Consider the following 15,374-nt stretch of genomic DNA (forward strand, 5'->3'; position numbering starts at 1 on the left):
AAAATGCTTATTAAAATAGAATCATTTGTCACAGATTCCAGTAGCTAAATTATGTTAATAAAATTTATAGAGAACAATAACACAATTTAGAAATTGATACAGCAATATCTAATATGCTCTGCAGTCTGATTGATACTGTATTCTGTCCCATCTTAGTGATGTGAACAGTAGATCTGAAAAGATCCCATATAAAGGGAGAATAAGGAAAGATGTTGTTTAAGGTTTGACGGTTGGACTCGATGATCTTAGAGGTCTCTTCCAACCTTAATGATTCTATGATTCTATGTTTAATTAAAGGGCTTCAAATCTAAGTTTGTATATCATTATTTGATGATAAAGATCACTGTTTCTGAAGGGAATAAAGAGGCTTGAGAACAGGAACTCTGTGAATGCATGCAACAAACATAAAACAGTTTGTGAATTTAAAGTTGCTTGCTTAGGTGTTGTGCAAAATTAATACTGCAAATGCAGGTGCTAAAATCATATTTCCTGCCTGTTTTAAATTTCATCCGCCTGTCTCTGTGATTCTATTAGTTACCCATCACCCCTAAGAATGCCAGTCAAAAGCCCATGGGCCTGTTTCATCCAGAAATGCCTCAAGGCTTTTGTTGCATATTCCCTCCATTGAGTTAACTGAGAGAAAGCAGAGAAAGCAGTACACACCATCACCTTCTTGCTTCTTGAATATCCACTTTGCAGTGATGTTTTTCCAAAGCAAACAACATTTGCCCCAGAACCCCCATTGTCTTTAGTGATTGACTATGGGAGCAGGATTATGTGAATACTACTGAGACTGTTTGTAAAAGTAGGTTGAAAACTTCACAGCAAGTTGGGTGTATTGCTAACCACCTAATAGAAAGACAGAATCATTAAATTGGCCACCTCTGGTTTTTTTTCCTTCCTGCTTCTTGCAGTTTGTTTTGACTTGGATTGATCGAACTGATTGGATTTATAAAGATGTGCAGGGAAATATCTTCCACAGTAGATCATCAGTCTTAATTAAAGACTTTAAAGGCTGTCACAGTGCAATGGAACATTACTAGGAGTTGCATCTTTTTAAATAAATTTTTAAAAATTTTCCTTTATCAAAAGCTGTAGTAAAGTCGTCTGTGATCAGTAATGCATGCATCTCCTCCTGGTGAGGTGAAGTATACACAGTGTGTTGTGTGTACACATCCAAGTGATTATGCATTGCATTGTCATAAACTGATTAGGATGCATTATCCTGAAGATCCTAATTTGGGGGGAATGGTTTCCCTTCTATTCTTCATGTTTCCTAGGAAAGTGCCCAACAGGATGGCACCACTATGAGGGCACAGCCAGCTGTTATAAAGTGTATTTAAATGGGGAGAACTACTGGGACGCCGTGCAGACATGTCAGCGGGTGAATGGATCCCTCGCCACCTTCACTGCAGATCAGGAGCTAAGGTTTATCCTGGCACAGGAGTGGGACTTGGAAGAAAAAACGTTTGTAAGGAAGGACCAGCGTAGGTGAGTAGGAAGGAAAGGACAAAGATCTCATACTACATGAGAATGGTTTGTGTGTGATACAAATGCTGGTAGTCCAGTTTGCTTAGAAAATCTAATGGTAAAATTGACTTCAGGTTAATAACCCAGTATGACCATGCTGGTTGACTGTTTGGCAGTGGCTATCTGTATTTTATGTTTTAATTAACGTTAACAGGCTACAGTTCGACAGAATCTTTTTACCTTCAGGCTGTCTCAGCAACGTACTAGTATTCTTGAACTGCAACATGGAAGATGAATTTTACAATGACTTACAGCTGCGCTACCCTGTATAGAAATAATTCTTTAAATTTTTCAACAGAATTTTTATTTCCATTAAGTACCAGTAGCTCTAACAAAGACTGCAAGTTTGAGATAAGAATGAAATAAAAAGCCATTTTGAGTTGCAAGATCTATGTTCTGGTGGCTTTAGATATTTCATTCTGTTAGTTCACAACAAACATAATTCCTTTTTTTTGCCTGTGGGTTTTTTTTTGTGTCAGTCTTATGGGCTGCCATGACAGATCACCAGGAGTGGTTCATTAATGGTGTATTTCTGTCCCTGGAGAGTTAGGTGGCTTGACCTGGAACAGGCTGACATAAGTTGCATATGTTTATAAAATATTTGACTTCTGGATGCTTTTGTGTGGTTTTTGGGTTCCAGATACTGAAGTGCTGCCATAACAACAGAATAAGGTGCTTATTATGAGTATAAATAAAAGACACGGTGAGTTATTGTTTGTAAACATAGAAAACTATCAAGTATTTTCCTCTATTCCTCAACTGTAGTCTCTCTACATTGCCGCGTATGGGCTGAAATGTTAAGGAAAAAATCATCAGAATGTTTTGAAAGTTAGCTTTTAAGTATAAAAACATTGGAAGGTTCTGTGTAATTTATTTTAATTTGTTTGCACATTTTTGGCTTGTATCTTTAGAATCTAACTTAATTTCTTTGTAGATTCTGGGTTGGATATCAGTATGTGATCACCAATCGAAATCACTCTCTAGAAGGTCACTGGGAAGTAGCTTATAAAGGTAGGCCCCTCAAATTATTACTTAGTTAAATGGCCCGTGGAAACTGTCTTTAAGTATGAATATTATTTGCAAGAACAACATAACTTCTTTCAGTGACAATGTTGAAATAGTGTAGGGGAACTGCTTTGTTTTACAGTATCAGAACAGCAGAGTCTAATACTCGATACACGTCTTATTTTCAAGTGTAAGAAGTTTCATAGTTTTTCACATTGACGTCTTGTGGAAAGACCGTGTTTTTCAGTTTATTTGGGCTTTCCCCTTGATTAAACTGAGAAAAAGGAAACTACTCTGTAGTTTCTCATTCTTTGCAGTGAACATCCAGCTGAACTGTATTTGCACAGACTAGTGTAGGATATTGGGGGGTTTTAGCTTTTTAAAAATGGGTAGATTTTTATATACTTAAAAAAATCTTGAATTTTGCAGAATTATCCATTTTTTTTTCATTTTAAAGTACTTCAGATAGTTTACTTAAACCAAGACAAAACTTGCCTAATCCCAGAAATAAATCCCAGTTTATATGAAAAACTGAACGTTAATCTGATAGGCATCACAGGCTGAACTTTTCAATTGCAGAACAAGAAGCTCCCTCTGCTGAAAATGCAAAGTTTATGTTTCTACACCTTTTATTTTTAACTAATTCAGTTGAGGGATTAGTTAATCTTAGTCATTATATGAACTCTTATGTGTAGAATTGAATGTCTAAATGCTGTACTGGTTTAGGTAGTGGAAAATTTAAAACAAAGCGGGTTTTTTTTTTTTTTTTAAGCATCAGCACTGTGAATTCCAGTGTAGCATTTGAAAACTAATCTGAATAGTTTTCTCATATACAATTTTCAGTAATGGAAAATCTGGAAGGAAAACTGTCCATTAGGTACAGATACATAATTGTGAACAGAATTTTACTACAGTTGGTTCTTCAAAAATACTTCCTTTGACACATGACAAGTAGTAGAACCCTGCGTAGCTTTCTAATGACAGTACTTGTTTACTGTGCTGCCATGCACAAAAATATTGATTTCTTTTGTCATTTAAGTTAACAGAGTTGACTGAATATTCAGAGGAAACTGCTCCTTCTTCTGGAGGCAGGAACATTTTCATCAGTTCCTTAAAGTAAAGCACCTAAAGATGTATTTGGACAGCAGGGGAAAGGGCGTGAGGGAATTCCAACTTTTTCTCATAATAGGGATTTCTGGTCTGGACAAAACTGTTTATATAGGTGGGTTTCTCTTGTGAAGCCTAAGGAAGAAAAAAAAATTCTCATTAAAAGAACCTTTCTTTGCCCTTTGGAAAGTTGACTGCACTGCCATCTGCTGACAAAATGTTTACAACCAGGGAGGCATAAATTATAGAAAAATCATGGTACCTGTTTTTATTTGATTTGATGCATTATATAAGTTTAAGCCTTCTCAATACCATATATTCTTTTTTTTGCAAGCTTTCTATTTAATAAAGAATATCTATATGAAATAAAATACATAGTAGTACATAGTAGTGTTCAATAGCTTCTGAAAAACTTTTGCTTAAGCTTCACTGACTTGTAGTGAGGCAGACTCTGAATTCCTGGTATGGTTTGAAAAGTGATTTGGAGTCGTCTAGCTTGGAAATGTTAATCTATTATTGGGAGATGTGGAAGGTAAGCCCTCAAAAAAATGATAGCAGAACCTACTTGCATTTAAAAACATTAAACAAACAAGAAAACATCATGCCTAACAGTGTTTGAAAGGACCATCATGTGAGAAGACTGCATAATATGCTTACTGCAAGAGCTGTTAAAATCAATGTTTAAGCACACAGATTTGGAAAGTAGGCTTCTGAAAACATATAAAATAGGCTGATTTTCACAATTGCTGTGTCTTGGTCTCCCATTAATCTCTGCAACTTTGCATACCAGCAGATTTAATGGTGAAGCGAGACACTGGTCAGAAACAACATTTTAAAAGTTATAAAATGCCCTCAACAACTCTTGCACTGTTTGGAACCCGTCACAATACAGTCTCTTAACAATTACGTGAGCTGGAAGGACCAAATAGTCCATACCACCACGGCAGCAGCAGAAGCGGTGTTGCAGGCTTGTTGTCTGCATGGGGGTACTCTGCACTCTGAATGAGCGGCATGAGACATGGGGGAGCAGCTCATTGCTGCACGGGATAGATGTACACACATCTTTGGAAACGCTAGTAGATGCTTGGAGTGCCAGGTACAAGATTGGTATGGGTTCTTGCTCCACTAGTAGCAAGCGTGGCCAAACTCAGTGTTGTTTGAAGGGGTGCATAATTATTGGCAGGCAAACCCCATGGGACTCTGGAAAGCAGCACTTGTAGAGATCAGAACATCACTCCTACTGGAGCAGAATGACAAAATTACCCAGTACTTTGAAAACAGCAGCCTCTTCTCTCTGTGAGTCACCCCTTCCCTCCTCGCTGTCTGCCTTCCCCCGGAGGAATGTTGCTAATGGAAGCTAAAGCTAGAGGACAGTAGCCTTGTAGCAGAGTCGCTGTGCATGAAATGAGTGACATTACAGACCCTTTCTAAAGCTTTGCATACCCGCAGGCTGCTTATACCAATGCATCTTGTTCTAGGCTCTTCAGAAGTATTTTTACCCCCTGACCCTATCTTTGGTACGGCTATGTCTGAAAATGAAAACGTTCTTTGTGCCCAGCTTCAGTGTTTCCATTTTCCTACCCTTCGGCACCATGGTTTACACAGCTGGTATGCTGAAAACTGCTATGAGAAATCTTCATTCCTCTGCAAAAGGAGTAAGTTGGTTTTAGTTCAGTGTTAACTGTGTTGTGTGTTTAAATATGCATATAACAAATATGGGGAAATTGGTTAGTTATCCTTTCTACCTTTTGCCCAGTGAATTAAAAAAAAAAAAGGGGGGGGGGGGGGAATTAAATTTCTGCTTGGTTTAAATAAATAAGAGCATCCTAATGTGTGGTTGTCAGCCACAGTACAGATTTTCACTAAAAAAACCGATTGTTAAACAGCTATATCAACCCCAAAATAAAGTATATTTGGAAAAAAAAAAAATCTAAAAAAAACCCCGCGCCTTATTAGTAAATATCACTCTTAAATTATTAACTTCACATGAAAATGAGGAAACACTTATTTCTGGTTTATTTTGAATATAGCAAATTCTATTAAATTCTTTCCAGCCAATTATTAGAACTAGGGGAAAAAAAAAGGCAAGTGGAGCTACTGACTTAATGTGGAAAAAAATGGCTTTCATTCTGTATCTTGCATTTCTTTACTCCAAAAGGCTTTATACCAACAGAAGTATTGGCAGTATTTTCAGGTAGTATTTAAGATACCTGATATGGATGGTGCTTCTCTGCAAGAAGGAGAAAAGTTGTTGAACTTGTACTGCAGTTCTTGAAGTTTCTCTAGGTTTTTTTTTTTTTTCCTTTAAAGCAGGAAAAAGACTTGCAGAATGGCAAGGGAGGATAATTCAGCCCTTCTTTGCCTGCTTTTGCACCTGAAATATTGAAAATTAGGAAGACAGGATATTGCCTTATCTACCTTGAGTTATAATAAAATCTTGGAATCTGATATTGAAGGGCATGTGTTTAGTCAAAATGATGATCAAAAGATGACCTTTTTGTCATCTTCCTGGGATGATGTTGTAAGGAAGGCGATAGCTCTGCCAAAACGTTAACCAGAGGGTGAGGCTATCAGATGTATAACTTAAGCAGAAGAATGCTGTGTGCAATCTCGGGCCTCGCAGTGCAAGAAAAATGTTGACAAGACCTTGACAAATTGAGGTGAGTTCAGTGGGGGCCAGCAAGATGGTGATGTGGGCTGAAGCGCCTGTCGTTTGAGGTGAGGCAGTGGGAATGGGGCTCCTTCAGCCTGGAGAAAGGAAGGCTTCCAGGGGACCTGATAGCAGCCTGCCAGTAGTTACAAGGAGGTTATCAAGATGATGGAGCCAGGCTGTTTACAGTGGTGTGTGGCAGGAGTCAAGGGACTTTAAGTTGAAACGAGATTTGAATTGATGCCAGGGAAAAGTGTTTAATCATGAGAGTAGTCAAGAGTAGAACAGACTCCCAGGGAGGTTGCGCAGCCTCTATCCTCGGAGGTTTTTATGACCAGGTTAGATAAAACCCTGAGCAACCTGTTGGGACATCATAGCTGACCCTGCTTTGAATAGGAGATTGAGCTGGAGACCTCCTCGGTCTCTTCGAGTCTGAACTTTCCTGTGGACCTTCCCAGCTGACCTGTGCGTAGGGTGGAGGGGGCAGTCCACCCTCCCTTGAGCAGCTGCTTCAGCTGGCAGATCCCAGTGCTGTCTGTGTTTCCTCTCTCTGGTTTTGGTACCTGCCTTTAGGTCAGTGGGAGGAAAGGACAGTGGACAGAAGACACCTAAACTTCCTCCGCTGGGCAGGGGTCAAGATGCAGCTAGGGCATTAGAAGTACTATTGCCTGGCTTCCTTTTTTAGGCCTGGCCTGTTAAGAGTGTCCTTCAGGTTTGGTCCAGGGAAGATCTAGCTTTTCCTAAGTACTAGGAGAGAGGGAGGGAGCTGCAGCAGGCATTGACAGTGAAGCTTAAACTTCTCAGACCACTTGCTTTTCTGTGTCTTGGAGAGGATGCCTGAAAGCGTGTCAATTCCATTAAATACTTAAAACTCACTTTATCAATTTTGAGCAGTAAATCATCCCTGCATGCCTCTAGACTATCCATTATCTTCCCCACTCCTTGGAGATCCCTTTTCAAAGTTGCTTTAATGTGAAGGCATGACTTTTAACTGGTGGTATGCTTATGTTTAAAAATCACTTAATGTAACAGAATAAACTGGACTCCTGTCTGGCAGGCTCACAGACACTTGGATATTGATGTGTGTTTCTGTTCTAGGCCAGACTTGCGTTGATATCAAAGACAACATTGTCGATGAAGGCTACTATTTCACTCCAAAAGGGAATGATCCCTGTTTGAGCTGCACATGTCACAATGGTGAACCTGAAATGTGCGTGGCTGCTTTGTGTGAACGGCCCCAGGGGTGTCAGCAGTATCGCAAAGACCCTAAGGAGTGCTGCAAATTTACATGTTTAGACCCAGGTAAGAGTTGACTGCTACAGTTTTGTCAAGAAAAATGAGTTCAGTGCTCAACTTGGTTATCTTTGGGTATAACTTTGTTTTAAATGATGCATCCCTTCAGACATTGCTGGGTACAAACACCCTGTGGGGAAAGATCTCAAATCACAGGAAATGAAACACTTCAGACTGTGGCTAGAAATAATTAGTCATCCTTGATGCTACTTATATAGGAGAAGCAGTAGCATATTTTCTGTATGGAGGTTGACACTGCTGTGGATTTTTAGTAGAGCGTCTTGCATGGTTCCTTTGTCATGTTTAGTTGTTATGAAAAGAAAAGACTTCTCTCTTGAGCACTAATTAAGCATCTTTTTCTGGACATGAGCATTTATGTGCGTGGAAGTTTGCATGCAGGGATCACATGGGAAGCAAAGTTTATAAATTATGTGGAGTTTCAGTAATAATCAGGACATGCAACCTTGCTTATTGGATTTGGCATCTCGGTGCAGCTTCTTGTTTTGGATCAGTAAAGTCTTCAGTTGACTCTGACTGAACTGTTAGTCACCATTTGGGGATTTAGATTTTGGAAGGGTTATTCTTCTGTAAAGAGACTTGCGAAAAGAAATGTATCTTACTTGGAATTTACCGTGAGGGTGGTCAAATACTGGAGCAGATTGCTTGTAGAGTCTCCATCTGTGGGGATATTCAGCGCCCGATTGGACTCTGTGCTGGGCAGCCTGCTCTAGCTGACTCTGCTTGCGCAGGGGTTAGACTGGATGATCTCAGGACGTCCCATCCAACCTCAACCATTCTGTGATACTGTTATTTCCTGGTATTTTAAAAGAACATAATCTTATCTGAGTGCGCTAAGAAACTATTATTCTGAACTCCTATGGAAAACATGAAAGGTCAACTCTTGCCATCAGAGGCTTCTATTTCAGCTTGTTACAAAAAAGGGGTGCTTATTGGCTTCCAAATTTGCAGTCTTTCTTATTTGTCTTAACTACAGAAGTTAATCATTAAAGGCCACTGGCTCCTCCTTGCTGTCATTCACATTCATGCTGAGGGTTAAGCTTAACAGATGTTTCTAGCTAGCGTTGCAGGTTGGTTGGTGAGAGTGGGGAAAAAACAGGAGTCTTCCTCCCACTCTTATCAGCAGAGTTAAGACTTTGTCTTCACGTTTTTATCTTCAGGAGCAGTGTCAGAAAAGCGTCATCCAGCAGACAGGATAAGATGGCCTGGGATAACCTCGTGCCGTGTTCTTTAATCCTTGCTTATTGCTGTGGGTCTTAAGTATTTCATGAATACTGATTTGAAGAGTGTATTTTACCACATCCTTTCTGATCCTTAAGCTCTTCTTTCTGTACTGATGCTAAATAAGACTGTTTCATTATACTCTTGCCTAAAGTGTTCTGGTTTTTTTAGTAACTTAGTTTTTGAGAGTAGAATCCTCAAGCAGTTGTCAAACTTCCTTCATAATGAAGTTACTTCAGCTAGTGATAAACACTGAAATTTTTAAATGAAGCATTTCAGTTTTCCTTCTGGGTGTTTATAAATGACTATTCCAGATGACAAAATTAATGAATTACTTTCTTTAATCAGCATGTATTTATCTTTTCCAATTCTTACATATATCTCCCCTAAGCTCTGTTACAAAGGAAAGAAAACAGTTTACTAATCAACAGTAAGTAAATTAATCACCCAAGGAGAGACCGGGGGGAAATAAATCCTGCTGTTGGGTTGGCAGGTAATCAGCTCTCACAGTGTGAGTGGGTGAGCAATGATTACAAGTGGATAACGAATATTACTCAAGGACTTGGTAGTAGGGGAATTTTTCAGTGGTAGGAGTAAGCTGAGCAATCACAGCTACACTCTCTTGAAAGATGCTTCTCCTCATTTAGGTGAAGATAAATAGCAGTGGAAAATCTTTCATGTACTAATGCTGAAACTGAGGTAGCCTGTCTGTTCCTGCTCCATGGATGTGTGGTAGAAAATAATTTTTTTCTGTGGCTCTTGTTTAGACAGACCCACAAGTCTTATTTGTGGAAAAAGTAATAAAAGAAATAAAATACTTTGAAAGAGCTGATGGTGCAGAAGCTTTTCTAGTGACAAAACTGGTGCAGTTAGAGGGTATTACTACCGTTTTGAGTGTAAAACAGACTTTCTGAAATAATCTGTATTTATGTGGGTTGGAAATCTCTGTGATGACTTACCTTGTTCTGTACAAGCTGGGTCTTTGTCTTTTTCTTAATCTAGGACATTACTTGACAATAGTTTATCCAGCCAAACAGGTTGAACATTAGGAGCTCTCACAGGCTGGGAGCAGTGTGATAGAGGCCCAAGACGCCCCAGAAGGTCCAAGAATTGCAGTTGTAGCTGGCCTAAAGAGAGTATGTGGAAGTCAGGCATTCTGCCTACAAGATTGCTTCATGCTTGCCTGTGTGTATATTTTACTTAAGTCACTTTATTTAAGGCAGTTATTAGCACTAATTTATGATGTTCATGAAGTCAGCATTGCCATAAAATGGAGGAGGAACAATGGCAGGTCTGTGGTGTTCAGGAGGGTGTGTTGGTTGGTAGGTGTGTGACTGCATCGGTTTAAGCTCTGACAGTAAGAGTTGCTAAAAGGTTTGACAGCACAGAGGGTTTTGTACTGCACAGCCAGATTTGAGAGGGTGTAATGTTCGAGCTCTATGCTTAGTGCGCTATTAAATGAATTTCTTGTTGCCAAGAATGCATTACGTAATAAACACCAGCCTGTTAGCCATGTACTTTAACGATGTATAAATTAGGTGGATTTTTCTGTTACTAGCATTTGTAGCAAGTCAGTACTTACAATTTTTTGGGAGGCTTTTAGCTTTCTTTTGTAAAGAATCTTTGATACAGCTTTAGCTGCTGCTAGTGAAAGGAAGCGTATTGAGAGAGCTCTTGCGACTGTGGGAAAGGAGAGGTGGCCAGGATCTGGCTGGTTGCTCTAGGAAGCGCGGTGGCACTGCGGTGGCGGGGGAGAGGGGTTTGTACCTGGTTGTGTCCTGTAGCAGTAGGTGGCCAGGTTGTGCAGCCACTTCATCTGTTTCTTATCCGCACCTAACCTGGGTGCGTTTCTCATTCTGAGCTCTTTAACGGGAAATTGGTGCGAAGAACACAGCACAGTCATTTTTAGGTCATTTTTCTTTGTGTAGAGTATCTGTATGTGCGCATGCTACTTAAGCACAACCAAGTGTGATTAGTTGAATTGTGAACCTCTCGTGTCTGGCACTGGTAGAACAGTAATAATTTGCTCACAACAGCCTTCCAAGTGTGGATCTGGTTAGCAATGGTGTAGAGCTCTCAAAGTCCTAAGCTCCTCGGTCTGTTTCGTGTTCTGCCACTTGCTTTCTATGTGATTCTAGGAAAAGATTTAATTCCCATTTACCTTAATCTCTTCAGTTCCTGAAAGATGATTATCATGTTGATTCACCTTTTTAAGGTATTTTTAATTCCTATCACTTAATGGTGCTAACCAATGTACCAATGACATACGGAATTTAGATGACCACATCTTGGTGATAATGACGATGTTTAGAGATTTTGTTGTTGGAAATGTAAAAGTTAAGCTGTCCAGAAGTCATGTAGAAACAGTGTGTAGATAACGCCAGTTCTCAGGCCTTTCCCATAGCTTCCAGGTCTGCTGTCCTCTTTAGTGTAACATCATCAGCCATGCCAGGGAGACAAGTGGATGTGCAAAATGCTGTTAACCTTTCCTTTTTCCCATTTTCAGAGACCTGAAGCCTTCAACATTTTGTCCCTTTTGCTGATTAAGATATTTTTAGAAATGTTTAGATCATCTTGTAATAGATAAATCACCTGATGATTCATAATTTTCTTACATTTTTGAAATTATGGGGAAGTGTTAAACCAGGCTAATGAATCTCCACTCTGCATTTATCCCTCCATTACTGACAGAAGAACCTCAAGAAAAATGAATCTTGAACAAAAGTAACAGGCTTCTTTTACATGTTTTATGTAACAGATGGCAACAGTTTGTTTGACTCAATGGCCGGTGGAATGCGTCTGATCGTTAGCTGCATTTCCTCCTTCCTCATCCTCTCTCTGCTGCTTTTCATGGTCCACCGGCTACGCCAGAGGCGGAGAGAGCGCATAGAGTCTTTGATTGGAGCAAATTGTAAGTAGCCTGTATCTGTAACAAGTCTTGATTTAAGTAGTGTATGTGCTTCAGAATAGAGAGAGCAGAAGAAATAGAAATCTGTGGAGAACATCAGTGGAAGTCTGGTTATAGATTCTAGTCAGTACTGTACCCAAATGTAGCTCTGCGCTGGCTGCCTGAACTGGTCATGATTTGTACAAGTTTTGGTTCTCTGAACCACTCCACATTCGAAGAAAAAACTTTTATATCAACACTTACCTTGTGCCTCGTGCTTATTGTTGACAGATTGATGTACATAAAGGTGAGAAATGTCATGGTCTTGCTTGACTGTGCCTGTGTGTCTTGGTAGGTTCTTCAAACTTGAACTTTTTTAGCTGATAATGGAAAAATATTTTTTGTTTGTATGTGGTCCAAATCTGAAATATCTTCTATGTGTGAATGATCTCCTTAGTTTGAAGAGGTTAGATTCAAATAGATGCGATGCAGGACAAACAGGCTGGGAGCAGGTGGGCCTGGGTATCGTTGTGTAACTGCAGTAAGTTGACTTGTATAGGTTATGTAGACTTTTTTAGGTCTTCAGGACACATGAGTTCCTTGGGTGTGAAAAGTGGAAAAAGGTGTTGAAATCTGCCTTAAATTGAAGAAGAAAGCATGGGATAAAGTCGCTTACTTCTTTTTCTTCTCTTGAAATAGTGCACCATTTTAACTTGGGCCGCAGGATGCCTGGTTTTGATTACGGTCCTGATGGTTTTGGAACTGGCCTCACTCCACTGCATCTTTCAGATGATGGGGAAGGTGGGGCATTTCATTTCCATGATCCACCTCCACCCTATACTGCTTACAAGTATCCAGATATTCAACATCCAGATGACCCGCCTCCTCCTTATGAGGCTTCTGTCAATCCAGACAGCATCCTTTGTTCCACTCCAGGTACGCAGGCAATAACTGCTCTTTTCTTCCTCTTTTTCATTTTGGCTAGAGGGTCGGGGGTTTTTTTGGTTTTTTTCTTTTGTTTTTTTTAAACTAGAATCATGTATTTTAGTAATTGTGATGGGAAAATACATTTCAGGATAAAATCTCCTATTTCTGTGATAGAGGAAGTCTTTTGTTAAAATGTATCATTAAGCTTGGCTTTTCTCAGAGGTTCTTTGGATCACCTAAATTACAAGTGAAATCCATGCTGCAAGCAGTTTAACTCTTAGACCTTACCTTTTTTCAAGCCTTACCTTGGATGGGTTACCTGGTTACCTAGTTTCCACTATGCTGGTACCTTTTCTGGTCTTTTGGAGATAGGTCTGTAGAGATTGGTATTAAAAAGTAGAACAAATGTCAAGTACAAGAGATTTTGAATAAAATATATCCAGTCTTCTCTCTTCCCCACTTCCCCCACCCACATCCCCCCAAAATTGACCAAAAATATAACTTTCTAATGATTCACCCAGTGCTCTTCAGTTTTGCAGCTGCGATATTCACATACTGTAGAAATCATTCCAATTTGGGATTTTATAGCAGCATATCTCACAAGATAAGTGAGCCTGATTAGTGCAAGTATCTTATTTATATATCGAAGTTTTATTTTTGCTGCATAATTTTCCTCTTTTGCAGTGTCATCTCTTTTGTGCATTAATGCAAAACCAAGAAAAACTCAGAGCTTCCAGAAATACAGATAGTAAATCTATTTGGAAACATGAAATGATATACTTCACGTTCTGATTCTGCTTGTTTTTTGTCCTTTGCAGATGGAGTTCTTTCTCAGACTGTGCAAAGCAGTCCTCCATCACTAGGAAACTGTGATGTATCCCCACAGCTTACAGAGGGATCGCTTCCTCCCTCAGTTGGTCCTTCTCCAGTGGAGCTGGAAGACTCTGCTGACAGCAGCACCTTTCTTGTTCCTCCTGACACACCGCTAAATGAAAACACACCGGCAGAAACTCTTACGGGCAGCCGTCACAGCCACTGTTCTCTCAATACTATTGTATAAAGGAGTAAAAAGCCGACCGCCGGTCAGAAATAGTTTTAGCAACTGTTTGCACAGATAAACACTAATCCGTGGTTTGAACTTCAGAAGGAATCTCCACTTTGTTTTTTTGAACACTGCTTTTATGTTCTAGATTAGGATTGTGCCTCTCGTTTTTTGGCTGTCGTTATTCATTCACTAATCGGTTATTCCTGTAAATATGGATTGTATAACTGCTCTTTTTTCCCATTGGCTATGGAAAAGAGTGCAGAGAATTCCTTTGACTTCTAAGGAGGTGAAAAGTATGGGTAGTGTTTGGTTGTTGGTTTTGTTTTTTTTTTTTTCTTAACCTGAGAGGAAACAAAATCTACATCAGAAAAAAGCTGCTTGGATTTGGCTGGATACCACTGGACCCAGGGAACAGACGATGGAAAAGGAGGGTGGGGGCAGTCACCATCCAATCAGTTGCTTTCTCTCTTGCTTCAGTGCTACACTTGGAAAAGGCAGAGAAGACGGAACTGCAGGGGAAGGGGCTGGGGGCCTGTTTTACAGAGCAGGAACACTGAGGAGCTGAAACACATGCCACCAAGTAAGAGTTACACAGTATAAAACATTGCGTGTTTTGATTTGCCTTGCTTTTTCAGAACACCGTAGGGACTGGAGGATGAATGATCTACGCAATATGTGACGAGTGGGTATTAAGAAAACTAGGATTTGCAATTACAATTATTTGTTGTTGGTAGCTGCAAAATCTCATGTTGTCAGGTAAACTTCTGGCCCATAACGAAGACTGGGTCTGTGTAATGCTTGTGTTAGGTTGTACTTTAGGGAAGAGATGGGGAGCAATTAACTTTGATGCAGTCTCACTTTCACGATATGAAGCCCCTGTTTGTTATAATCTCATAAGGAAGATCGAGGTATTTTTCTTTGTAGTTTTAACTCCTTTACAGTGAACAGTTGCACAAGACTGTCCTGGATAAAAGACCATTGTTCTTGCTTTTCTTATTGCATGCTATATTTAGCATGTAAGTGTGTTCCCTCACCTCCGTTTCACTTCTTTATAGTTCTACAAATACCATTTAAAAACAGTGATCAACACACATGATGTTTAATTCTAATTGGACGCATGTTCCTTTTCTGAGTCCCATAAATTGCCAACCCTATTCTAGGCATTTCCCCTGTGCCTCCCAAACCATTTATCCAGGTCCCACAAGGGGTTATAATGAGGTTAGTGTACTTAAATCAATGAAGCAGTTTGCTTCAGTCTGAGACGTCATCTCAGATTTCCCCCTCAGGTTGAACTCCTTAAACTAAGTTAATTTACAGATAGCAAAAAGATTCATTCGCTCCCTCACTAAACCCAAAGTCAAGCACTGTTGGTTTTGATAATGCGTGCAAAATAATCTTTACAGGTGATTTTAAATTTAAGTTTGGATTTCAGTATGCAAATAATTTACCCTTTCCCCCCATACTCCTCTTGCCTCTGCTTCTCCTTGACTTACTGTAGCAGTCAACAGATGAGATGAATTATAAGGAATTTGTAAAAAATGCCCTTTGTGAGTGTTCTCCTGTTACCTTATGAAGGGTACAAGCCTAGAGGGACAGGAAGAAAACACTGCATGGGGATGTGTATGTGATCTATTTTTCTAGTAATGATGAGAAATCATACTCATATGACAAATCCTAACCCGCTGTTGTGG

At 39.7% G+C, this 15,374-nt stretch overlaps 1 protein-coding gene across 1 annotated transcript in view; it reads left to right on the forward strand.

The window, feature by feature from the left end:
• DGCR2 (DiGeorge syndrome critical region gene 2) overlaps window positions 1-14,481 on the forward strand; it is a 54,028-nt gene extending 39,547 nt beyond the window's left edge. Inside the window, exons 5-11 of the mRNA XM_009330844.1 lie at window positions 1,281-1,491; window positions 2,465-2,541; window positions 5,121-5,297; window positions 7,391-7,594; window positions 11,583-11,735; window positions 12,411-12,647; window positions 13,457-14,481. Of these exons, the coding sequence (XP_009329119.1) occupies window positions 1,281-1,491; window positions 2,465-2,541; window positions 5,121-5,297; window positions 7,391-7,594; window positions 11,583-11,735; window positions 12,411-12,647; window positions 13,457-13,698 (1,301 nt within the window). The 3' untranslated portion in view covers window positions 13,699-14,481. The remainder of the gene's footprint in view (window positions 1-1,280; window positions 1,492-2,464; window positions 2,542-5,120; window positions 5,298-7,390; window positions 7,595-11,582; window positions 11,736-12,410; window positions 12,648-13,456) is intronic.
• Window positions 14,482-15,374: the final 893 nt, after the last annotated feature.

Source organism: Pygoscelis adeliae, unplaced genomic scaffold, assembly GCF_000699105.1.
Source record: "Pygoscelis adeliae isolate BGI_AS28 unplaced genomic scaffold, ASM69910v1 Scaffold358, whole genome shotgun sequence".
Taxonomy (NCBI): Eukaryota; Metazoa; Chordata; class Aves; order Sphenisciformes; family Spheniscidae; genus Pygoscelis; species Pygoscelis adeliae.